The 26,623-nt window shown below is 45.1% G+C and overlaps 2 protein-coding genes and 1 pseudogene across 2 annotated transcripts in view; 1 reads left to right on the forward strand and 2 right to left on the reverse strand.

Moving 5' to 3' along the window:
* The window catches only part of SEPTIN10 (septin 10), a 55,283-nt gene extending 34,416 nt beyond the window's left edge, over positions 1–20,867 (reverse strand). Inside the window, exon 1 of the mRNA XM_075563370.1 lies at positions 20,714–20,867. Coding sequence (XP_075419485.1) covers positions 20,714–20,743 — 30 coding nt within the window. The 5' untranslated portion in view covers positions 20,744–20,867. The remainder of the gene's footprint in view (positions 1–20,713) is intronic.
* LOC142460801 (dnaJ homolog subfamily C member 21 pseudogene) lies at positions 4,035–5,862 on the reverse strand (annotated as a pseudogene).
* Positions 20,868–21,452: 585 nt separating the features above from the next.
* Positions 21,453–26,069, forward strand: SOWAHC (sosondowah ankyrin repeat domain family member C). The gene has a single exon (XM_075563373.1). The coding sequence runs from the start codon at positions 21,598–21,600 to the stop codon at positions 23,269–23,271; it is 1,674 nt and encodes a 557-aa protein (XP_075419488.1). The 5' UTR covers positions 21,453–21,597; the 3' UTR covers positions 23,272–26,069.
* The last annotated feature ends 554 nt before the right edge of the window (positions 26,070–26,623 follow it).

The following is a 26,623-nucleotide window of genomic DNA, read 5'->3' on the forward strand; positions in this document are numbered from 1 at the left end:
CTTTATTTTACAATCTAGCTATCGCTCTTGTTCTATATGACTTTACTATAATCTTTGTATATCATAACTGTACTGTTGTGCCTACCGAACCCATGATAGTTGTGAGGGGCTAGTTGCCTCCACACATGACTAAAGATATTGTCATCTAATCCCTACTCCTCTCTGGGAAATTTATCATCAGGACACAGCACCAATCAAAAATAGTGTTGCCAAACCTCTAGCCAATAGGAACTACATACAGACTTGGGTACTTCCAAAGTAGAATGCCAATGTGACCACCCCCCCCCCAAAAAAAAAAAAACAGCAAAGTAAAACGGTTGATCATCCCCCTGGGATAAAAGGTGATTGGATTGGTAACATCATCAATTTTTCCAGTGACACAGCACGCTGGTCCTGTCGTTATGAGGAATATCTGTGAGTACAGTTCCACCCATGAGCCACAACTCATGAGTGTTTCTCTACACAGTGTGATATCCCTGCCCAACAGATCAACACCTGTCATGTCACTGCAAGGGGGATATATCAAAGTGCTACATATATGGTAAAAAAGTACGTATTGGGTGACAACTGTATTCCAGGCCAGCCCCCAAGCACTTGGAGATATGCAATTTAATAAAATAGAAAGAAATGTCCCTATTTTTATGGAGCATGTTTTCTAATTAGACAATCTAAGCAAAGTAGTAAGAAATGCAATTTTAACAATATGGAAGGGAACAGGGAATAAGAAACGGCTGGCCTGAGAGTGTGGGGTTGTCACTGTGCATAGGCTGGTTAAGGAAGGCCTCACTAAGATGCTAATTTGTTGTTAGTGGCCATCAAGCTAATCCTAACAACAACGGCCATCAAGTTGCTTCTCTGGGGAATCAGAGAACTGTGCTACACTAAGGAGGGTTCTCCACGGCTTTTTCCAAAGTAAACCTCACAAGGTTTTTCTTCCAAGGTCCATCTAAGGGCACTTTGATCTCCGACCTGCTGACTCCCAGCTGGACCTGTTAACCATTTCATCTAAAGAGGGACTTTCACACTTACCAACCACCCTGTAATGTCACAGTGAGGCATCTACCCAAGTGCAATGAAAACACTTAGCACGTGAAAAAACCTGTATGTGAATGTGTACAGCAGCTTTATTCATAATCATTTTAAAAACTAGAAAAGGAAAAAGATATACTAAATTATGATACACCCATACTATGGAACAGAATATAGCAATAAAAATGAGCTCAAATAACATGAATGAGTCTCAAAATCATGATGTTCAAAGAAGTGAGCTCAAAGGCTATGTAAAAGATGCTGTAGAAAAGACAAACAGCAGGGCAGAGAGCTGATCCATGTCTGGGATACAGTGTGAGGAGGGGCTGGCTATAAAGAAAGAGGGGAAGTAGGGGGCAGGTAATGGGATAATCTAGAACTTGGCTGAAATGTGGTCACACAACATGTGTTCATCAAAACCACAGGACTTCATACTAAAAATGAAATTTTACTATACGTAAAATAAGCAGCCCTGGTGACGTCGTGGTTACAAATTGGGTTGCGATTCCATATGGTTGGCAGTTGGAAACCACCAGCAGCTCCTGCGAAAAACTGGGCTTTTTAACTCCTGTCAACAGTTACAGTCTCAGAAACCCACAGGGGGTCACTATGAGCCAGCACTGACTCAATGGCAGTGACTACGGTTTTCTGGACATGTAAGACAGAAAAGTTAATTCATAAAAATCTAAGACTAAAAGGAAAAGTAATCTATTCACGGGAAAGCAAGAGCTAACAAAAATTCAATAGGCTATCTGAGGACCTAAAAAATGTTATATATGTTATTGCTTATAAACAATTATATATATATAGTTACATTTTCATTATTGCTTATAAGTAATTAAGCAATAAAAACTTACGTACATAAATACAAAACACGATTAAGTTATTTCCCTAATCATCCAAATTACAACACAGTATTGAGTTTTTGAAGCCCTCAGTTATGTGGAACTGTAAATTATCATTCTTTTCTATACAACAGGACCTCTGTTACTATATGACAAGCAGCCTATCTTCTCCCCAAACAGAGAGGCCCTAGAAATTACTTCAATGACCCATGTCACACTGGCAAATAACATGATGCCAGTGTAAATGTATGGCTTAAGAAAGCTGCTACAGAATTAACTGCTTATGGTCACACCAGATGCAAACTGCTAGAGCACTAAATAATCGCCAAAGCCATGTATCAAGGGCTTGGGGCAAGGAGGTACAATGACAAGATGAACAAAACAAAAGCTAGTTTGTTCAACAACAGAATTTGAAAGAATTAACCCTCATCCAACAAAATGCAGTTAACAGTACCCGTCAGTCCATGAGGTTGGGAGACTACAATGGCAAAAGAAGCCATAGTGTACACACTTAACATCTAGAGCAAAAATAAAATCCATCTCAGTTTAGTCTGTTCAGATTGATAACAATCCCATAGGGCAGAGTAGAAGTGTCCCACAGACCTTCAAGGCTGAACTCTAGTAGCATTCAGCTACAGCGGAGGCAAAGGACAAATTAAAACAAAAATATATCTTGAATACTTTAACATTTGCAAAGACCTTTATAGAATACTAAGCCACTGAATATGGGAATACTGCATGGTTTAAAATCAAGAAAGGTTGCCCTCTCACCATTCTTACTCAATCTGTATGCTGAGCAAAAACATCAGAGAAGATGGGTTGTATTAAGAATGCAGCGCTGGGTTGGAGGAAGACTTAGCAACAAACTGCTTGCTAAAAGGGAGAAGAATTTGAAGCACTTGCTAATGAGGATTAAGCACTGCAGCTTTCAGTATGGACTACAGCTCAATGTAAAGAAAACAGAAATCATCCCGACTGGACCAATAGGTAAAATTATGATAAACAAGAATGTAGTGAAGATGTCAAAAGATTTCATCTTGCTTGGGTCACTCAAGAAATCAAACAACAGTGCACTGGGTAAATCGGCCACACAAGAGCTCTTTAAAGTTTTGAAATGCGAGGATGTTACTTTAAGGACGAAAGTGCACTTGACCCAAGCCATGGTATTTTCATTTGCCTCAAAAGTTGGAAATTGAATTAGAGAGACTAAAGAAGAACTGATGTATTTGAATTGTACTGGAGGAGAATATTCAAAGTACCACGACCTGCCAGAACAAACAGATCTGTCTCGGAAGAAGTAAAATCAGAATGCTCCTTAGAAGCAATTGAGTGAAACTTTGTCTCACATACTTGTCTCAAGCACTTCAGAAATGTTATCATGTTATCAGGAGAGACCAGTCCCTGGAAAATGACATCATGCCTGGTAAAGTCAAGAAGGGCAGGGACGAAGAAGACCTCAACCAGATGGACTGGCACAGGGGCTGCAACAATGGGCTCAAAGAGAACACCGGTGACGGTGGTGCAGGACTGGGTACAGAAAGTAGCTATGAGTCGGACTGGCCCAGCAGCACCTAGTAAACAAAATAAAAATATGCACACAGAAAATAATAGCTAATGTTCACTGTAGTTTTTTTTAAAGTGTATTAAAGAGAAATTTTAAGTTATTTCATGATTGGTGGCTACAATGAAAAGGCTTTTCTTTACATAAAGCTAGTAGTAACTGTATCTTCCCAAAGTATTATATTCCAAAAGTTCATTTTAGTTAGCTGCTTGAATTAAGTATGCATTCTCCATAGAAAAAGCACTAAAATAAGGTGAAGGTACTAAATAGGTTCACAAATGTCTCATGGAACTCATAACATAGAGTATTTATCATCTTAGACTGTTTTTAAGTCGCTCAACATTCACTGGCATTAAGTCAATTCCTACTCATAACGACCCTAAAGGACAGGGTAGAACTTGCCCCTGTGAGTTTCCAAGACTAACTCTTTCTGTGTGTTAAAATAATTTTCTCTGTACATTTCTGTCCATATGAGCCAACAGAAATCAAGAATGCACACTTTTTAATATTTACCTGTTTTGAAACATTCAAGTCAAATAGCAAGAGCAGAATTCAGTCAATAACTAGTGAAATTTTAAAAAATATATAGACAACAAAAAAGTTTTTACAAGATAAAAAATAATCTTCCACAATGCAACAAATTGCAGATCACTGAAATTTTAACTCCTTAGATGGTTTTCAGTTCAGTTTTTGGTTTTGAAAACTAAAGACAGTCAAAAAGAAAAGGTGTTGAAGAATTCCTATCTATTTCTACGTTTTTCTTTCTTGCTTTGACTACCTGCTACACTATTCAGTGATGATGATGATGAAAGTGCTCTGGCATGACCCGTGGCCTTTAGATGCTCAAAGAGCTTATTCCGGGATGGAAATTCACGGTGGCAGGTTGAACAGCTGATTAGGACATCACCCATTGTTTCTGACTCGACAGGTCCTCTTGATTTCTGGCGGCAGGTTTCTTGGTATCTTTGGCTTTCTTTCCTTTGGGTTTAGGAACACTTTTAGTATTACTTTTTGGATTGTCACACTGCTCGGTGATCTCGGTGACACTGTTGTTTTCTTGGGGGCTGTCTCCCAAATCTTTGGCAGTGTCTTGGTTTAAATTGGTATCTTCTGGATCAACTTTTACTTCTCCAGTTCCATTTTCATTCAAATTGTCATCATAACTCTGCTGGCTTCTGTTTCTTTTTCTTCTGTTTTTTCGAAAGTTTTTGTCTGGGGAGGTTGTCCACTTCTTCCTCAGAATCGGCATGGCCAGCAGTTTCATCCGCTCGTGGTCCCAAAAACTGCTCCTGCTCCTCTTCCAACTGCTGCTTCTGCAAGGCCACCATTTCCCGGTGCTTCTTTGATTTTTCGTGATTCCGCATGGCCTCACTGTCTTGAATGATTTGTCACACGCTGGGCAGTAAAGGTCACCAAAAAGATCGGCTTCTTCACTGTCCTTACCCTCCTGTCCGTCTCTGGGCTCTTGCTCCTCCATCTCATCCTCCTCTGATAGCGCGCCTCCATCTCCCCGAGCTCCTTCTCCAGATTGGCCACCGACATCCATCCAGCTCTGCTCTTTGTACTGCTTGGCCAGCTCGGCCTGCTTCAGCTTCTGCTGCCGCCGCATCTCTTCGGCTTTGCGCACCTTCTCGGCGGCGTTCTGCTCCTCCACCAGTTTCCCGTGAGCCTGCATCCTTTTGTCTCGTTTCCGAATGAAAGTGACTAGCTGTCGGACCAGTTCGTTCTTCTCTCTCCTCACTTTGTCCCGAATCTTTTTGTTTTCCTTTTCCATGGCTCGCTTCTCCCAGCGGTGGGAGGCCTGCCGCGTGTCATATTCCTCTTTCCACGCGAAGTTTTCCTGCGTGCAGAAGCTCTGCCAGTAAGCGTAGAAGGGATGGACCGCCCGCCGTGTCGTAGTCACTCTGCGAGTCTCCAAAGGCCGGGGAATCCTCCTTGTCTTCCTCTAACACGGCTTCTAGTTCTTCCTTTGCAATCATCTCAAAAACATTCCGATACACCGTGTAGAAGCCCTTCTCGTCATCTCCATAGGCGGAGTAACAAACAGGTCACAGTGAAATAGTGCAGCAAATCTAAGCTGTCGTCTTGGTACTCGCCATCAAGGCCACCTTTGAGCAGGGCCTCTCTGTGACTGTCATACCAGGCTCTTTCCTGAGGGTCACTCAACACGCCGTACGCCGCCTGGATTAACTTAAACTGCTCCGCTGCCTCGGCAGCATTATCCAGATTCTTATCCGGGTGCCATTTCAGGGCCAGCTTCCGATAGGCCTTCTTGAGCTCCTCCTCGCTGGCGTCTCGCCGCACCCCCAGCGCCTCGTAGTGACACTTCATGGCCCGCCGGAGCGGGGCAGGGGCGGTCCTCCCCTCCGGCGGGCCCCCCACACCGGGCCAGCCAGCAAGCGCGGCGGCCCCGAGACTAACTCTTTATGGGCGCAGAAAACCTCATTTTCTCCCTCAGAGTGGCTGGTGGTTTCAAACTGCTGACTTTGTGGTTAGCAGCCCAACACATCAACACTATGCCACCAAGAATAAGAGAGCACATTTACTCCTAGAACAACCAACACTAGACATACATCCCCCCAGGGGAATAAAAATTGATTCCTGGGAAACAAAAAATTAATCTTAAATATGACAATGGTCTGTGACCCTCAAATCTCAACTCTGTCAGGTAAAATATTATTCCTCGCATTGGGGAAAATGTAAATACATTGGATTAATTAAGATTGGTTCTAAATTGTTTCAATTACATTTTATTTAAATTTACTCCTTCTGGGACAATAGTGAACCAGGTTAAAAAAAAACAAAACGCTGCTCTAGATACCGCTGTTCGAGACAAGAACTGAAAGGGTCTCCGTTTGTATGTAGTACCTTCCCACCTCCCTGTAGGAGGTCCTTTCCCATGCTGCCCCTTATCACCCTCACCCCTCCAGCTAACTCACCCAGTCTTGCCCTAAATCCAAACCACCCACCAAACACTGCTCCTACTTTCTTGGTTCCTAGACCTCACCAAGTGTTAGGAAGGTGACCCACTAACCCTCCCTAAGGGAGCTCTCCTTTTACAACTGGAGCAAAGCTCTCTCACAAAAGGATTTCAAGCTAAAATGGCTCCTGGAGATGGGGGTGAATAATACTCAACCAAGAAAAGTAACGCTTCGCACAACTTCTGTTTGTCCAGGGAGAATCTGGAGCACAAAGCACCCACACAAAATTTACAAGTCCCCACCAATACATTCTGTACCTACATTTCACTCGCTCTGGCTTCTTTTATATACATTATGGTTCTAAATACAGTAATAAGACTTCCGCCATTCTTATAAATTTTTCCCAGTGAGAGGAGAATAAATTTGATCTGGCTCTTAAGATGAAAAGGTACAAAGAGATCAAGAAAGATGCCCCGCAGTTTTCCTACCCCATCTTTGGTAAGGCCGTGGGGCATGTGAGGAGGCAAAGCTGCCTCAAGCTAGCACGGAAGGACTGTGAAAGCACATCTGGCTAGATCTGCAGGGCCAGCGAGCTTTCCTGTCCTCCTTCCGCATCTGGGCATCAAGCAACAGTTATGTCTCTTCTCCCAGCCCCTCTGATCTTAAAGCCTTCTTATGCCTCATGAAGAAGCCTGGGTAACATAGTGGGATCCACAGAGGGCTATAAACAAAAGGGTGGAGATCCAAACCCACCAGCCTCTCTACAGAACAAAGATGAGGCTTTTCTGTTGCATAAAGATTGATGGCCTTGGAAACCCACAGGGGGCAGTTCTACCCTATTCCTATTCTAGAGACACTATGAGTCAGAAACAACTTAATGGCAGTGAGTTTAGAGTGTTGGTATTCTTCGAGTATGCGTTTTATTTTTTTCAACAAATAGCATAATTTAATTCATATTTTACTCCAATCTGACACCCAGAAAATAACCCTATTTCTCCTACATAATTTCTACTTCTGTAACGAACAAGAAGCCATGGCAGAGCAGTGGTTAAATGCTGGTTGCTAACCTATGTTGGAACCCATCTGCCACTGAGCAGGAGGAAGCTATGGCTGGCAGTCTGCTCCCAGCAAGATCGCAGTCAGGGAGACCCCGTGGGGCAGTTCTCGTCTGTCTCTAACCCACAGAACAATGCCAGGCCCTAAATCAGCAAGACAGGAAGATGACTGGAGCAGAACACATATTTATAGAAAGTAGTACTCATGAAGGATATGCTGCCTTCTGGTTTAATAAATCATGTTGTTTACTTTCAATATATTTTTGACAAAGAAATGTGATTCCCATTCCCAACATCTTTATATCAGCAATACATACAAGCCATCCCAGTGTGGAAGAAGTTAAAAATAGAAAATCATCCAAATCAAACTTCCTCCCAAATGTAACCAAAAAAGGGAGTAAGAATTAAACTTCAGAGCAAAAAGGCTTTGAGGACTAGGTATTTTTAATTAAGAATCCTCAAAACCTTAAAGAAAATGAGTTATAATATGATCAAAAGTAAGGGGCAAATACAAATCTTTTTTTCCCCAACTGTGAACTGGGTAAAAGTTTACGCAAATACATATTCTTAAAGGGAAACTATCTTATAATAAAATGCAAAATTTTAAGAAGACTCTTCTCCAAGACACAGCAAAATTATAAGTATATAAGCATGGATACAAACAGTTGAGAGTTTGGGGGAAGGTGGAATTTCAGAAGAACAATTAGAAGGGGGTCATCTACACTGTGAAGGAGACGCTGATCGTTCTGTTGGTGGGTATGGGGGATGATTCAGAAGAAGTAATCTCACATCCAGAAGGAATGCTAAACAATGATTGTATGGAACCTAGGGGGACAATGGGCCAGATTTTAATGTTCCTGGGTGGACATTATAAATACACTTTACCCAACCTTTGTTGAACCATGCCATCAACTAACCACCATGATGATCGTGGAAGCTGACCTTGCAGGCAGTAAGGCATAATGCAGGGGCTACACCTGAGGTACTTAATATAGAGGCCCAGCTGAATGAATGAGTCCTGCCTCAAAGTTGTCTATACCCTGGGACTGAGAACTGGGGTATTTGGCTGGGAGAGGGTGTTAGTCTGGGTACTTTAGAGAAACAAATACACAGAAACGCATATGTATGAGAGAGAATTTATATAAAGGGTAAGTGCACATCAAGAAAATATCCCAACCCAGTGCTGCCCAAGCCCACAAGTCCAACATTATACTGTATGTCCAACACCAAACCACAAAGTCCTCCTCCATCTCACAAAACACATGCAATGATGCGACTGGAAAGCTGGATCAGTGAGTGTGTAAGCACATCCCAGCACTGGCAGAGGTCTCCACACGGCTGTTCCAGCACCCAGGGCTGCATCAGGGTAGGTCCATGTGGCTTCTCCTCAGGGATGTCTTGCAGGAAGTGAGCCTTGCCAGCTGAAGCAGGGAACTGGCTAAAGCAGTTGCACCCTGGTCCGACTATCAGAAAGCAAGAGACCCGAGAACTAAAAAGGCAATGCTCACCGAGTCATTTATCTCTCCGCCCTTCAATTAACCCCACATGTGTATATCGACCAGGTTGGCATAATAAACTTTCACTATCTCAAAGAGGAAGCAGAAAGTGGCTGACCCGAGACTGGAAGTGTCAGTCATTGGGGAATCCCTGAGTTGGCGGGTGTCCAAAGCAAAGGGACCCAGAATCAACATATATTTTGTGCTTCAACGCCTACCAGTGACATGACGGGTTTTTATCTACTGCGCAGGGATCTGAACTTGGAAGAATTGATCCAGTAAGGTCCTCCCTGGCACCAAGCCCCATACTTAGGGTAAACAACTCACAATCAACTCATAGGAACTGTGCTCACTCAGACTCCTCATACAGTGATTCAGAGTGCTGTATCACTAGGAAAACTGATCATCAGTGCAAACACCTTATACCGGGGGGGGGGGGGGGGGGAAGATGAGTAACAATGTTGTCCTTTTTTGTTTTCTCTGGATTTTCACTTTCCTGCCTTTAGCTTGGTTTTTTTCTTTTGGGGGTGGGGTGGGAGGGGGTTGGTGGGGAGGATAAGTTCTGTTTGTTTGCTGGTTGGTTTGTTGCTGTTGTGAGTATAGGTGGTCCTATGGGGTCTTGATTTTTGTCATATTACAGCCACCAAAGTAAACCTGAGTCATGCATGTCCCATGGGCAAGTAGATGGGTTCTGGGTTCCTAGTTAACTCTAGCCCCAATCCAAGAACAGTTCTGATAACGTAGCTCTGCTCATCTTTCTGAAAGGATCACTGAAGATAAGGGTGCTACAGGAAGGTGTGGTGAAGAAAGCAGATGGTACCTGGCTATCAATTAGAAAAGTTTCTGGGGTCTTAAAGGCATGTATTCAAACAAGCAGCCTTCTAAGCGAGGAGTCATCTAAATCCACATGGAAGAAGCACACCAGATTGTGTGATCCAAAGATGACAATAACAAAAGTCCAATATGACAAAGGGAAAAGTATCAGAACTAAAATTACGAACACCCAAGCAGGAGAAGGCTGTGGAGGGCAGTGGGAGCCCAAAAGCCATCTGCAGAGAAACTAGTTAGATTAAACCACTGGCAGACCCCCACTGGCTACAGGCAAGGGTCTCAAATAGGCTTACTATCAGACAGAGATCAATGTGGTCTTGATTATGCTCAAGGAAACTTGATTCTTGGTCAGCTGACCTCCCTTTAGACCCGACCTGAATTTGTTCTATGTGCAAGTATCTCTTGCATGTTCCATGACTAAAATTTCTTACCTGGGTTTTAAGTATTGAGGATGGTCTTTTTTCTCTTACTCATTTGTTTGTACTTTTATCTTTATATTATTATTTTATCCTGACCACTTTATTTTCTGGTTTTTTTTTTGTTCGTTTGTGGGGTTTTCCAGCTTGTGAAGCAGAGAAGTAGTAGATGCAAAGATAGTAATTGTTGCAAGGGTTTATAGGGGATGGAAGGATGGGTAGTGGGATGACAGGGAGGGAGAGGGGATTTGGGTAGTAGACAATAAAATTAGAAAGGAGGAGGGAGCACTAGAACTGATTGTGATTACACAACTCATTTTAAAGGCAATTTAACCATGGAGGGGGCAATGGACTAAAATTCTAGTAATGATTGTACAATTCTTCTTGATATGACTGAACAATTTAACTATTGAATTGTATTAATATGATATGTGGATTAGGTGCCAATAGAAATATAAAAAATAATAACTTACCAGAAAATGTCAAAAATGAAATAAAATAATAAAGAAAAAAATATAATTAGATCAGATAAATATACTAAAAGATAGCTCTTGGCTACCTATGACAGTTTATACTTTAGTTACTTAACATTCAGCAAGAATAAAACCACTCACCAGACTTCAACTTGTGCTCCAAGATGTGAATGCAACATACCAGCAGGAAGCAGGAACCAATAGAGAGCTCTGAGGGGTGGGCCCCAATCCCAACTACATGGCCAGCTGCCCCTCCCCTCAGAAGAACTGACTTTAGAGGACAGCACTGAAGCTGCAGCTCAGGGAGAGGGACATGACTGATCAGAGCACACAGGGCCAAATGAGGGGGAGGAAGAGAGTGGAGCACATCCTGACCTACAAAACCTTGAAGACCTTTTCCCTGCTCAGAGCAGCCAATGCAGAGAGGATCATAGGGCCGGCCTCACTACTAGACATGACATCCCTCACTGACCCATAGCCCTACAAGGGACAACACTGGAGACACAGTGTGGAATTGCGCCCAATGTGACCCCACCAGACGGAGGCAAAACACTAAGGGCGTGCAATGAGGCAGAGCAAAGAAGTCCAGAGGGAGTACCAAAAATAGACTTTGGGGCCAGGGTGTTGCACCCCATCGACTCCACTGGAAAACACTCCTAATGGTCAACAAACAGACCATGAACTATTTATAGGCTTTACTCTTTTTTGTCATTTTGTTTTCTATTGTTGCTTTGATTTGCTCTGTCTTGTTTTTGTGCATATTATTATCTATGCAGGTCTATCTAGATAAGATAGGCTGGATGAACAATCTGGAAGAGAAAACAACTGACCAATGGTTCCAGGGTGGGGGTGGGGGAAGAAGTGGTGTTAACAAACCCAGAGATAAAGGAACAACAAATGATCCAAAATCAGTGGTGAGGAGGGTGTAAAAGGCCTGGTAGGGCTTGATCAAGGACAAAGTAACCAAGAGGAAAGTAAAAGGAAATAGAGGAAAGAACTAGGAGGCAAAGGGTATTTATAGAGCTCTAAATACAGGCATGTACATATATAAATATACTTATATATGATGGGGGAATAGATCTATGTGCATATATTTATAGGTTTAGTATTAAGGTAGCAGAAGGACATTGGATCTCTACTTAAGTACTCCCTCAATGCAAGAACACTTTGTTCTATTAAACTGGCATTCCATAATGCTCACCTTCCCCACACAATCGCTGAAGACAAAATGGGTGCATGAGTTAATGTGGTGAAGAAAGCTGATGATGCCTGGCTATCAAAAGATATAGCTTCTTAAAGGCTTGAGATTAACAAGCAGCCATCTAGCTGAGAAGCAACAAAGCCCCCATGGAAGAAGGACACTAGCCTGTGTGATCACGAGGTATCAATGGGATCAGGTATCAGGCATCAAAGAACAAAAAATTCTCTCATTATGAATGGGGGGGGTGCAGAGTGGGGACCCAAAGCCCATTTGTAGGCAAATGGTCATCCCATTACAGAAGGGCTGGGGGGAGGAGACAAGCCAGTCAGGGTGCAATGTAGCAATGTTGAAACATACAACTTTCTTCTAGTTCTTAAATGCTTCCTTCCCCCTCCCCCACTATCATGATACCAATAGTACCATACAAATCCGGCTAGACCAGAGGATGCATACTGGTATACAAAGGAACTGGAAACACAGGGAGTCCAGGACAGATGAACCCCTCAGGACCTGTGGTGAGAGTAGAGATACTGGGAGCGTGGAGAGAAGGTGAGGTCGAAAGGGGGAATAGATTACAAGGATCTACATATAATCCCCTCCCTTGGGGACGGACAACAGAAAAGTGAGTGATGGGAGAGGTCAGACAATGGAAGACATGACAAAATAACAATTTATAAATTATCAAGGGCTCATGAGGGAGGTGAGGGCAGGGAGGGAGGGGAAATGAGGAGCTGATACCAAGGGCTCAGGGAAACAGCAAATGTTTTGAGAATTATTATGGCAACAAATGTACAAATGTGCTTGACATAATGTATGGATAGATGGATGGTGTTCAAGCCCCAATAAAATGATTTTTTTAAAGAGTAAAACCACTCAAGGTGAAGAGTTTACATTAAGAAAAACAAACACATTCATATCTGTCTTTAAACATACAAGGTCATGGCTATGAGAGAGACACAGAATAATGTAGGTTAGTCTTTGTGAAGGCAGATCATTTAATTGAGGGCAAACCTCTTTAAAAGTTAATTACTCAAACATTAATAATGTAAAACATAAATTGAGATGCATAGGAAGATTGGTCCAACTAGGTGTCAAAGGATCAGTCTAAGAAACCACACAGGATTCTCTAAGAAAGCTTTCAAAGAAGTGGAGTAGGGAGTCATGTCTTTCATTACACTATGATTTCACATCAGCATCCATAGGGAGAAAAACTTTCTCTTTCGGTGGAGACAAGGGAATATTCAAAGGCAATGGCGGTGGTAATTAACTCCACGGTACTAAAGTAAAAAATTAAGAGCCACACCTTAAACAAATGATGGCAGCCTCTAAGATCTTCATATCTTCACAATAAGATAACTGAAAGGACAAAAAGTTCCGAAGTATGGCAGGGAAACCGGGAATGATAAACACATAATATTCCTCCGCTTCCTTGAAGCTTCCTCGCCCCCCTACTATCATGACGCCGGTACTGCCTTTCACTGCAGGCTAGACTGGAGCGTGTGAACAGGTCCAGATAAAAGAGCTCATGAAATCCAGGAATGGGAGTAGCAATACCAGAAGGGGAAGGATGGTGGGGTGAGGAGAAAGGGGGAAAGTGCTTGCAATGATTAACACATAACCAAATGCACACCCTCCAGGAGGATATGAAAATAATAATAATTTATAATTTATCAAGAGTTCACAGGGGAGCGGGGAGGGAGAGCTGATACCAAGGACTCAATAGAAAGTAAATGTCTAGTTATAGAAGAGCGCAAGTCCAAATGTAAACAAGTTACATGGTTACATTTTTGACTAGAGGCTTCTCTTGATTCATGTAGCTGAGGAGGTTGATGAACCCAAGAATGGTAGGAAGCCAACAGGCTGGTAGCTCCAATGTTAAATGGATCCACAGGGAGCAGATAAGATGGCAGGCCAACAACTGCTACGATCATGAGGGAATATGGTAGACTGATGACTCAAGCCCAAAGAACCGGACTTCAATGAGCCAGATGAAGATTTCAGACCCAGCAAAAAGCACGCCATTTTCCTCAGGGTGTCCGCTTATTTGGGTAGCAGAGCACATCCCAGAGAACATTTCCTTTCAGTGGATAGCATCAGTCATACCCTGAGTCAGGGCATTGCATCCCACTCTCATCTTCTTAGACTTGATCAACTCATGAGGGATTGTTGTTACGTGCCATCCAGTTGGCTCATGGGACCCTCTGTACAAGAGAATGAAGCTCTGCGGGATCTTTGGGCCATTCTCACAACGGGTATATTTAAACCCGTTGTTAAAACCACTGTGTCAATTCACCTTCTTGATGGTGTTTCTCTAATTCTCGACCTTGTACTTTACCAAACACTACATTCTTTCCGTGGACTGGTTTCTCCCGATAACATGTCCAAAATATGTGAGGTGAAGTCTTGCCATCCTGGTTTCTAAGGAGCATTCTGACTGTATTTCTTCCAAATACAATTTGTTTGTTTTTCTGGACGCTCATGGTACTTTCAATATTTTTCACCAACATAATTCAAATGCACCACCACTTCTTGGTTGTTCATATTGATGGCCTAACTTTGACATGCATATGAAGCAAGTGATAATATCATGGCTTGGGTCAGGCACACCTTAGTCTTCAAAGTGGCATCCTTGTACTTCAAAAAGCGGTCTGTCTAATGAAACAACATTTAACTTTCTTAACTGATGTTTCTATGAGTATTGGCTGTGAATCCAAGCAAAATGAAATCCTTGACAACTTCAATCTTTTCTTTCTCGTGACGCTGAGTGCTGATCCTGTTGGGAGGCTGTGGGTTTCGTTCAGTGAGTTGTCACACACACTGAAACCTGCAGTTCTTGATCTCCATTAGCAAGTGTTTCAAGCCCTCTTACCTTTCAGCAAGCAAGGTTATCTCATCTGCTTGTCACAGGTGGTAATAAACCTTCCTCTAACCCTAATACTATGTTCTTTTCAGAGTCCAGCTTCCTGAGTCATGTACTCAGCCTACAGACTGAATACGAATGGTGACAGGATACAACCTGATGCACTTTTTTAAAACATTTTATTAGGGGCTCATACAACTCTTATCACAATCCATACATACACATACATCAATTGTATAAAACACATCTGTACATTCTTTGCCCTAATCATTTTTTTCCTTTTCTTTTTTTACATTTTATTAGGGGCTCATACAACTCATCACAATCCATACATATACATACATCAATTGTATAAAGCACATCGCACATTTCCTGCCCCAATCATTCTCAAAGCATTTGCTCTCCACTTAAGCCCTTTGCATCAGGTCCTCTGATGCACTTTTTCTGATTGAAACCATGCAGTATTCCCTGGTTCTACTCAAACAACTGCCTCTTGGTTCCAGGGACAGGTTCCACATAAGTACAATGAAATGTTCTGGAATTCCCATTCTTCTCAATGTTATCCGTGATTTGTTATGATATATCCACACAGCTGAATGGCTTTGTCAATGAAACACAAATATTTTTCTGGTAAGCTCTGCTTGCAGCCAAGATCCACCTGAGGTTAACAATGATAGCCCTTGTTCCACGTTCTGGTCTGGATTGAATTTCTGGGCGATCTTAGTCAATGTACTGCTGCAACCACTGTTGGAAAGATCTGCTAAATTCTGTTTAAATGTTCTGGTAACAATGTTGTTTGATAATTTCCTAATGAAGTCCTTTTCCTGGGGCTGATGTCTCCTGATAATAGGTCTAAGTAAATGAGACAGTCTTGCCAGCCTTAATTTTAAGGAATATTCTGGCTGTACCTCTTCCAACACAGATTTGCTCAATGTTCAAGCAGCCCACAGTGTTGTTCTCCAACACCATAATTCTTCTTTGGTCATCTTTACTCATTGTCCAGCTTTTGCTAGGTCAAGCCCCAATATAGTAAAGATGTCAATTCTACCAAACTTGATAAATTCAATGTAATTTCAATGAAAATCTTAGCAAGGTTTTTATAGGTTTAAGCAAGATTGTTCTAAAATTGGTAAGGCAAAGGAAGTAAACCACTTTTTGAAAATAACTAAGGCACTTTTGAAAAAGAAGAGGCTCTGATTGGTGCAAATCAGTAAGCACTCAACTGCTAACTGAAAGGCTGGCAGTGAAAAGCCACTCAAGAGTTGCCTGGGAAGAAAGGCCTGAATATCAGAGTCCACAAGGTCACAGGCATGAGAACTGTAAGGAGCAGTTCTGCTCTGAAATACAGGGAGTCACCAGAGGTCGGAAAAGACTGGTGCCAGCTGGTATTTGTTTTTCTATGTCAGGTCTATTATTTTGTTAGATATCGAGACAGTGCGGTGGTGGAGGAATAACAAGACATGTTGCTGTTGTTGTTAGGTGACATCAAGTCAGTTCTGACTCACGCAACCCTACAAACAACAGAACAAAGCAGTAACAGAATGGAATGAAAAATAAAAAGACCCCACATAAATAGGCTCAACGGGTTGCAGAAAAAAAGTGTAGAAGCAAATAAATTGATAACCTTTTAAAAATGGCACTTAAGAAATTTGTCCAAAGGCCAAAACAGGTAAAATCCAATTCTGGAGGAGGAAACCGTATCAGAGCTTACATTCGGAACACCCAGTTTGCAGAAGGCTATGGATAACAGAGAGCCCAGAATCTATTTGCAGAGTCCTCCCTGGTGGTGTTGTGATTACGCATTGGACTACGACCCACAAGGTCAGCACTTTGAAACCACCAGCAGCTCCACAAGAGAAAGGGCGTTCTACTCCCATAAAGTTAGACTCAGAAACCCACAGGGGCAACTCTACTATGAGTTCCCATCAACTTGATGGCAGTGAGTTCATGCAGATTAGGTCTCCAGTGAATCCCTTCAGACCATACATAGTTCATGGATATGATTGTGAATAATCGGACAGAGAGGATGGTGTACTTTATCATTTATCAGTTTTTAATACTTTCTGCTTTCTTTTCTATGGAGGTTTTTCTGTTTTGTCATTGTTGTCTGGGTTTTTTATTGTTATTTGGTTCCTCTTTGTTTATGATTTTCTTTTTACGAAATCCAAGACAGTTAAATCTACAGAGATAGTAACTGAATTAATAATTACCTGGGAAAGAAAGAAAATGTTCTGAAATTGATGTAGTAATGACTGAACAATTCTTGACATGATTGAACAACTGAATTGTATGATATGTGGACTATGCGCCAATAAAACAAAAAATAAACCCGGGGGGCATGGCAGGGCAGCTAACAAAGAGTATGAGAAAGAAAGGGGAAAAAATGAACAAATGCCTCAGATAAAATGAATCAGGCTTAAATACAAAATGCAAAACTACCCGTTTTAAAGGGGAAATTCTTTGGATTCTAGAGTGAGGCAGAGTTCTTAGTTTGACCCCAAAAGCATGAACCATAAAAGGAAAAACTAATAAAATACTTCATCAAAATTAAGAGGTTTGCTCTGCAAAAGACCTTGTGATGACACAAATCTTAAACTTTAAACTCAACAGCTAAAAGAAAGAAAATCCAGTGTTACATAGTGAGTTGGTATAGTGGCAGAGCTGTGACTATTGCTAATTGAAAACCAACAAAAGCCTTTAGAAACCAGGTAAAAGGCATGAAGCGATATTTTACTAAAAATGACAGATGTCAAGCACATAAAAAGATATTCAACATCAATAGTCATTCCCAAATCCACTGGCATCAAGTCAATGCCCACTCAGAGACCCTACAGGACAAAGCAGAACTGTCCCTATAGATTTCCGAGACTAACTCTTGATGGGAGTAGAAAGCTGCCTCATTCTCCTATACTCAGTAGTCACTAAAACCACTAAAAAAATTTTTTTTTTAATTCACTGCTATTGAGTCAATGCTGACTACAGCAACCCTACAAGACAGGGTGAAACTTCCCTGCAAATCTTTATGGAAGTAGAAAGTCCTGTCTTTCTCTCATGGAGCACTGTTGGATTCAAACTCCTAACCTTGTGGATTGCAGTACAATGCGTGACCACAATGCCACCAGGGCTCCTGGTTCTATAGTTATTAACTCACTGCCATTGAGTCAATATTAACCCATAGTAACCCTATAAGTAGACCTGCCCCTGTGGCTTTCCAAGACTGTAACTATTTACTCAAGTAGAAAGCCCGGCCTTTCCCCCAAGAGGCTGGTGGTTTCGAAGTGCTAACCTTGCCCCATGTATAACCACTAAACCACTAAGCCCCTTTCAGTACACTGATTGATACATACCTATCACAATGGCTAAAATGAAAAACAGAGGCAACACCAAATGCCAGTGAGGATGAAGAGAAACTGGATCACTCAGATATCTCAGGTGGCAATGTAAAATACACACTTTCTTATAACTATGCATGCAATGGCCATACAACCCAGCAAGTTTATTCCTGGGAATTTATCCTGAAAACCCGGCACATGAGTGTTCGTTTATAACTATTGAAAACCAACCAGATATCTTTCAAACTATGGTATATCCATACCCTGAAACACTGTTCAGCAATTAACAACACCGCCATGACCGTAACCTATTTGAAATACCAGTGGTATAGCTTCCAGCATCACACAGCCACCGCAGTACAACAATCAGGTTGATATGCGGTGGAATCAAAAGCAACACACAACATGGGTGAATCCCCAGAAACAATAGTTGGAATTGTTAGCATCTGCTGACTCACCCCCCAACACACAATACTGAGTCGTTGTGAATCATAGTTTTCACTGGCTGGTTTTGGGGAAATCACCAGGCCTTTCTTCCTAGACTTAGTCTCGAATCTACTTGAACTTACCTAGCAAAATAGCCATACATAAGTCCCCACAGACAAATGATGGCTGGCTTGAAATGCACACAGAAATGTTTATAACCAGCTTAGGCTATTGTACTTACATTTGGGAAGGTGTTGCCTAGGTGGAAGCTGGAAAAGGGGTATAAGGATCTCTACTATTTCTAACAACCGAATGTGAATCTATAATTCCCTCAAAATAAAAGGTTTTTAAAGCAAAAGTAGCCTCCAAACAAATGAAGTGCAAGCAACTGACAATCTGACAGTGAATAAATGGAGACAGCCTCTCTCTTCAGTCAAAGCTGATTCCGTATAGACCATACTTCTTTACCAAACCAAATTCACTGCCATCAATTCGATTCTAAAGCTCTGCACCAGTGCTTTCTGAGGCTGTAATTCTTTCCAGGAGTAGGAAACCTCACCTATCTCCTGCAGAGTGGTTTCATTGCTGCCCTTGTGGTTAGCGGCCCAATGCATAACCCACTAAGCTACCAGGGCTCCTGACCTTCACCAATACCTTTCAAAATTCTTCATCACCCATAAAGTCACTGCCATCTCATGGAGACCCTATAGGCCAGGGTGAGTTTCCGAGACTATTAACACTTCATGGGAGTAGAAAGCCTTATCTTTCTCCCAATCCACCCAAACACGAACACAAACACAGCGAGCCAAGGAACAAGGCAGTTTACACAACAAATTGAGATTTTACTAAGGACCGGAGATACTCGTATACTTCTAAATATCTGAATCCAAGAAGGAAAAAACTTGCCCAGGTTCTACAAAACAAGAGCTGTGTAACTTTGGACAGCTCTCCTTCCCTCTCAGCATACACATAAAGACTGAATTGAGAAGGCTGCGCAAACCAGAAGTTGTTTCTATGAACAGTGATCAGTACAAGGAAATAAAACTTTTTTTAAGCCCAGGACATATTCCACTAACGCTAAATATGATGATGTCCTTACACACCATTCTACTATTAACTGAAAGGCTGGTGGCTCAATTAACACCCCAAGGTGCATCAAAAGAAAGGCCAGGCCCGCTTTCTGGAAGTCACAGCTACAGAAATCCCTGCAGACACAAGTCTACTCTCAAACAGCTGGTGCCACCATAAGTTAGAATCTACTCAACATCAACCAACTTGGTTTTATTATTATGTAAAGTTGTGATCGCCCTTTGAAAACCACTGGCTAGCAATCCAATGAACACCTATTTAGATGGATATGGATATATATGATATATGAAAGGGATTTGAAAGTTGTAAAACACACTCGACACATCAATACCATGTTTTTTAATGTACAAGGGTGTCAAGAAGGGGGGTGGGAGGCGGATGGAGGACAACTTAGACAGCCACCAACACAGCTGGCTGGAAAGGGCAGAGCCACTGAAAGGCCGAGGAAGCTGGGCTTGATCCTGGGAGTACAGGGTCACCAAATACAAAAGTTGCTTACAGTTTTAAGTTTACTGCTAACGTGCTAACCACTCGGTGGCAGCGAGGTTGGGTTTATGCGTTCAAAACCGTTATAAAATCAATGCACACACGTTACTTTGGGCTTTTACTTTTGGCAAAGACCAGAAAATCATGCGAGAGAAAACTTCCTCAAAGTCCGGGCCTCCCGGGCTCGGCTCCCGCCGCGAACGGCGCGGGGTCCGCCCGGCGCTCCCGGGCGGTGAGGGGCGAAGGGAGAACCGACCGGCGCGGACCGCGCGGTTTCTGCGCGCGGGAACAGGGCGGCCTCACGCCTCCCTTCCAACCGCGGCCAGGGGAAACGGGCTTCTCGGGCCGGCCGGGCCAGGAACGCCGCTCCATCCGGCTCCGGGACCGGCTGAGGGAGGGGCCCGCGGGGGAGGGGGCGCTGATCACAATCGCAGCTGACGACAAACCGGGGCCGGGGAGGAAGGCGGGGACGGGCCCAGGGAATCCGGGAGCGGGGGTGGGCAACGGACTCCCGAGTCTAGGAAGTTACCTCGGAAGCCCGCGAAGCCCAGACCGGGGGGGAGGGGGTCCACAGATTTGCGGCCCTGAGGGGGAGGGCACAGCGCTGGGCAACGACATTCCAGGGCCCCTGGGGCGGACACAAGGGCGGCTTAGGAGAAGGAATTGGGTACGGGAGGGAGCCCCCGACTCACCAGGTGCCGCGACACTTCGGAGGAGGCCATGGTGCCCGGTGGGAACGGGGCGAAGGGCGGGACGGGGGCCAAGCCGTAAGCGCGGTCTCAGCGGCGGCGTACCCCGAGTGCCGCGGTCCGGGCGGGAGAGGAGGAGCCGGGAAAAGGGGATAGGGCGGGGCCGGAGGAGGGAGGGGATGTAACCCCGGAGGGAGGACGCCCAGCGGCGGCGGGGGCTGGCCGGGAGGGGCGGGGAGGTGGCCAGCCGAGCTGTGCGCGCACGCCCAGGAGGGGGCGCCCGAGGAGCCTGAGAGCCCTGGATTCGAAACCTCTGCCTCGGAAATGGAGCGAGGGGAGGGGGGAGGGGCGGGATACGGAAAATGGGAGGAGTCAAACCCAGCCACCAGCGTAACAATGTGGCTCGGAACCAGGTGCGGGTCCCGCACCCTTAACCCCGCAAACCAACTGAGCGAACACGTGGAACTAGCCCTCAAGGAACTGACACGGACTCTCTGCTTTCCAGAGGGAAAAACAAGTTCAAGGGCTGAGTGAGCGGAGGAAACTCGGGATGTGAGGGCGAAAGACGCACGACGGGAAAAGGCGCGTCCTCAGGCGCCCGCCTAAACCTGGAGGGAGCAGTGATTGCGGAGCGGCCGCGGAGACCGGAAGTGGGGCGGGGCCGGGGCGGGGCCTGCGCGACGCGGGCTTCGGGGCGGGGGGCGTGTCCGCGGCGGCTGCCCTGGAGAGCGGGTGGCGGCCTCCTCCCGCCGCAGACGCCGCGGCGAGCGAGGCTGGCGGAGGGCGTTCCTGAGGAGAGCCGCCGCGCCGTAGCAGCCCGGCGTCTCGTAGCCGAGCCGCCGCCCCTCTGCCCGAGCCGCCCGCCGGCCGGAGACTCCGCAGCGGAGATGGAGGGGATGGCGGAGCTCAGCCAGGAGGCGGTGCTGCGCTTCCTCGCCCAGCACGAGGGCCGAGTCCGCAACACGGAGCTGGTGGAGCACTTCAAGGGCGCCCTGGGCGGCGAGCCCGAGCAGCGGGCCCGCGCCCGCGAGCGCTTCAAGCAGCTGGTCAACGCCGTGGCCACTGTCCGCACCGACCCTGCCGACGGCGCCAAGTACGTGCACCTCAAGAAGAAGTTCAGTGCCGGGCGCCCGCCCGCCCCGGAGAAGGCCGGGGAGCCCCCGCCGCCCCCCGACGGCGACGCCGCCCCTCCCGCGGCCCTGCGCGATCTGCCGCGGATCTCGGTGACCGCGGAGCCGGAGCCAGGCCAGGACGAGCCGGGGGTCTCCGCGGAGGAGAACGACCCGCCGCCCGTGACGACGACCACTGAGCCCCCAGAGCAGCCCTCGGACGAGGGCGGGGAGCGGCCGGCCGCCTCGCCCGCGCCCGGGAACCAGGAGGGGGACAGCGGAGGGGAGCCGCCCAGGCCCGGGCAGGTGCCTCCCCAGAGCACCGAGGTCCGTAGGAGAAACTCGCGGCGCGGTGTGCAGCCCCTACCCCGGGCGCTGCCCCCCGGGCTCAGCGAGGAGCTGGAGCCGCCGGCCCCCGCCTGGGAGGAGGCGGAGGGGGGCAGCTCCCCCGGAGGGGCCACCACCCCGAGGTCCGCCCGCAAGAACTTCCGAGACATGGTGATGGGCAGCTCCCCGCAGATGAAGAGGAGCTTCTTTCCCGGGGGCGGTAGCCAGGCGAGCTCCTCCGGGGGAGGGCGCGGCCGAGGTGGCGGCGACTCGGACAGCGCCTCCCTGGCGTCGTCGGCGGAGGAGGAGAGCGGCGGCGGGGGCTCGGTGACGCTGGACCCCCTGGAGCACGCCTGGATGCTCTCGGCCTCCGACGGCAAGTGGGAGAGCCTGGAAGGGTTGCTGACCTGCGACCCCAGCCTCCTGGCCAAGCGGGACTTCATCACCGGCTTCACCTGCGTGCACTGGGCCGCCAAGCACGGCCGGCCGGAGCTCCTGGCCATGCTGGTCAACTTCGCCAACAAGCACCAGCTCCCGGTGAACATCAACGCCAGGACGACCGCTGGTTACACCGCCTTGCACCTGGCCGCCATGCACGGCCACGTGGAGGTGGTGAAGCTGCTGGTGGGCGCCTACGACGCCGACGTGGACATCAGGGACTACAGCGGGAAAAAGGCCTCGCAGTACCTGAACCAGAGCGTCGCTGAGGAGATCAAGAGCCTGGTGGGAGCCTTGGACGAGGTGGACGCGGAGAGTGCTGGGGGCAGTGGAGGCGGGCGCTGGAGGCTCTCCAAGGTGCTCCCCTCTCACCTCATCACCTACAAACTCTCGCACGCCCTAGAGGATGGAGGGGAGCACCACCACCAGCATCACCACCACCACCAGGCCGAGGCTTGGGCTGGGGGCAGAGCAAAAGATTCCGGTCGCAAAGTGTCGGGCAGCTCCAGCGGGCGGTTGAAACCCAGACTCAACAAAATCCGTTTCCGAACCCAGATCATCCACACCACGCCCTCCTTCAGAGACCTGGAGCAGCCGCTGGAGGAGGAGGAGGAAGAGGAGAGGTCTCAGAAAAGCCACTCCTCATCCTCGTTCAAACTGAGACCGAAGTCCAACGTGTTTGGGTAAACATAACTCCCCTTTAGGAAAACATAGGCATAATGCGTCGTCCGCAATAGACTGTGGGGCCTGGGCACGGACGGGAGGCCCGGACAGACTACGCCTGAATGCTGGCTCAAAGGGTTGGCGCCGGTGAAGGAAGTAAGGGCAAGGTAGTCGGGCTTTCTGTCTGTGTGCAGATTTTCCGGCTAGCATCCCAGGCGAAGTGGATTTTTCATTGATCCGTCAAGCCTTGACCTGTGCCTTCCTGCGCACTTCCCTTCTGCCCCTGCAGCCCGTTATTCTAAAGACGAGACAGATGTCTAAAGTAGGGGTGGGAAGGCAGTCTTTCCTTTAACCCTTGCCTACAAGATCCCTGGTTGGGTACTGGTTATATAACCATTGGGCTGCTTGCTAACTGCAGGGTCAGCAGTTTGAAACCACTAGCGGCTGCTGCGAGGGGGAAAAGTCAGGCTTTCTACTCCAGTAAAGAGTTACCGTCTCGGAAACCCACTTGGGCATTTCTAAACCCTGCCCTACTGGTCGCTGTGAGTCAGCATCGACTCTGTGGCAGTGAGTTTTGAGTTTTTAAAAGTTGGTTACTCTTCCAAATGCAACAGGAACTGCACATGGTAATGGAACTGATAGTGTTACAGAGGTGAGCCAAACTACTTGCTGCCTTATTTATTTACTAATGGCATTCCATTATTAAGGTACTACTGAAGGCCAGAGTTGAGATGCAAAAGTACTAATTAGAATAATGTGAATAAAAGTGGAAACCTCATTTGTACCCCGATTTGTGTTATAAGTAGCAGTACATTTTTTTAAAAGCAGTTTCGGTTTTTAGGACTGATATGAAAAAGGCAACTTTCACTTTAACTTAATCTGTAGCCCGGTTTCTGTGTAACTCTCAAACCACTACACTTGATATTAAGTTACTTTATTAAGAATACAGTTTTGTCGTTAAAAGAACACTCAGATCCCACAGTATATTTCAACAAAATAGTGCCTATTGTTCTGAATTGCATTAGTTATTCTGCTGCTCTAAAAGTAACTTTGCCAGGGTTCTCCTCTGGGGACCCTAGGAGCCTAGGTCCTCTTTGGCATGACCCACCCTACTTGATGGTGCTTAGAGTTGCACTGCCGGTAGAAGCCGTTGCTGGTTTAGATGGTTAGCGAATCGGCATAAATGTTAATCCTCTGCTTCTGTGAAGTAATTTTTAAATCAATGATTTTCACTTTATAAGGTACACTTTTTATTTTTACTACACTAAGAAATCATAACATACATTCACAGTTTCTATGCTTTATAGCAGTTCTTACAAATGTTTAGGTTGTATGACAAATCCTTGCATCGATTAGAAATCTATGATAAAGTTACTGAAAAGCTGGGTAGGAAATTCCCCCTGTTAAAGATAGCACTTTATAAACAGAAACGAGAGAGATGAGGCTATCTCTGTACTTACCTGCTGCTGACTATTGAATCCCTTTGTATAGCAAGGAAAAGCACAGCCCATTAGTAATTAAAGACATATTCTAAGTGTGCCTCTTAATTATCTTTCATTCACATTTGTTGGAGTAAATGGCTTTATAATTTTAACTCACAAACATGTCTGGTTGTAATGAGGTTATAAACAACATTTGTCCCTGGGCCTTGTTGGTCTCATAATTGCTGAGGTATAATTGCCTGCAGCCTATAGAGAGGAAGCAGGTCCGGTAGCAGCTCACGAAGTGAATGAACTGGGTCAGCACTTCGGGCCTGCAGCATTTAGAGTTCTTGGATTTATTTCCCAGCCAGAAATTTATATCAGATGTGCCATTGCCTTTCTCGCGCTGGCAATGATAAATAAAAAATAAATTACATAAAACAAGTGTACATATACATGCCTTTATCCCTATTTCAGGGTCATGGAAATGGGCATGGATATTTGAGAAGCACTTTTATCTGCATATGTGGGTGGAAAAAAAAGTGTAATTTTATATTTTTAAAATTGGTGAAAAGGTGACAGTTCTGTGGTGAAAAGTAGTGATTTGTTCTGAAATATATATATCAAACATGTATCTAGTCCATAATATAACTTTCTGGTGAGGAATCTTAACTTGCATTGACATGGAAGCTAAGGTGAACTATAAAGAGTAGAAACATCAGAACCATCTAATTGTCCTATTGGACGTTCACTATTCATCTTCTAAATGTGTGTGTGAGTAACTAATTGCACAAAAGCTATTGCTTCCCAAATCTTTACCAGTTGAGACAAAATTTCGTTAACTTGCTTTTCCCATGAAAGGCTTTTAAAAATCTTTCCATTGACTATTTTAAATGATAAAACTATCATTCCTGAGGGAAACTGCTTCCAACCTCATTGTTACTTTGTGATTGCGTGCAGTAAAGTGTAGCATTTTCAGCTATGTAAGTTTATATTCCTATTGTCCGATTTTACATTCAAGAAACTAAAAAGCAAATGCTTGGTGTAATTTGGTATTTGCAGGGTTGTGCCTACCGTTAATGGAAATGTATGCATTGGATACTTAGATATGTATTGGTATAAAAAAGTGTGTGTGTTGTTTTTAAAAATTACATATGCCCATGTATTTCTTACAGGTGTACTTGAACCTCATGAATGTCTGTCACTGTTTGGTTCAGTTTTATGGTATAAAATGCAACAAGCTTATTTAACTTGAAAATTTGGTACAATTGCCTTGCCTGTGCCTGTGAAAATGTAAGAGTCCAGAATGTCTTGTCATATTTTTTTTAAAAGGTGAACCGAGAGTTTGAGAATGTAAATTTTGTCTACAAAGTTAATTTTGTTGAAATAAAAGCCCACTAGAATTTTTATGCAATCCTTTCTGCTTTTTCCTTGGTGATTCTTTAGGCTTTGCGCTTTTTCATCTGGTGTTTCACAGTTGGCAAATGGTTCTTGAAGTTTTGACTTAAGTTGATCTTTCCCCTGTACTTCTGTTGACTGCCTAGATAGATCCCTAACTGATAGATGAGGATGCGAGGCAGAAGGTTGATGGTGGTTCACGGTCCAATGTAAAAATGGTTGTTACTGAGGCCTTAATGATGTCCATACTTTTCCATATTTTCTTCATTATAAATTGCCAAGTTTGGAGGAATTGTTATAGTTTGGCTTTAGTGGTGGAGAAATGAGCCTAAGGAGAAGGTGATACTGCCACGGAAAATAAGAAGCCTCACAGCTTATGCACACCCCATCTGCTGCCAACCCTCCCTCCCCAGACTTGATCTGAAACAGCATGGAATAAATACCTTTCTGCTTCCTTCACCATCCACCAAGGATTAGATAGCAGTGAACTCATTTCTTCATCCAGACCGCCTTGTGTCCTATACTTTAGCAGTTCACCTCCATAAGAGGGCACACAG

Source organism: Tenrec ecaudatus, chromosome 11 (genome assembly GCF_050624435.1).
Source record: "Tenrec ecaudatus isolate mTenEca1 chromosome 11, mTenEca1.hap1, whole genome shotgun sequence".
In the NCBI taxonomy this organism is placed as follows: Eukaryota; Metazoa; Chordata; class Mammalia; order Afrosoricida; family Tenrecidae; genus Tenrec; species Tenrec ecaudatus.

What these genes read in the sequence shown, in the direction of transcription:
- SOWAHC (XM_075563373.1), top strand. Translation starts at nt 21,598, where the DNA reads ATGGAGGGGATGGCGGAGCTCAGCCAGGAGGCGGTGCTGCGCTTCCTC.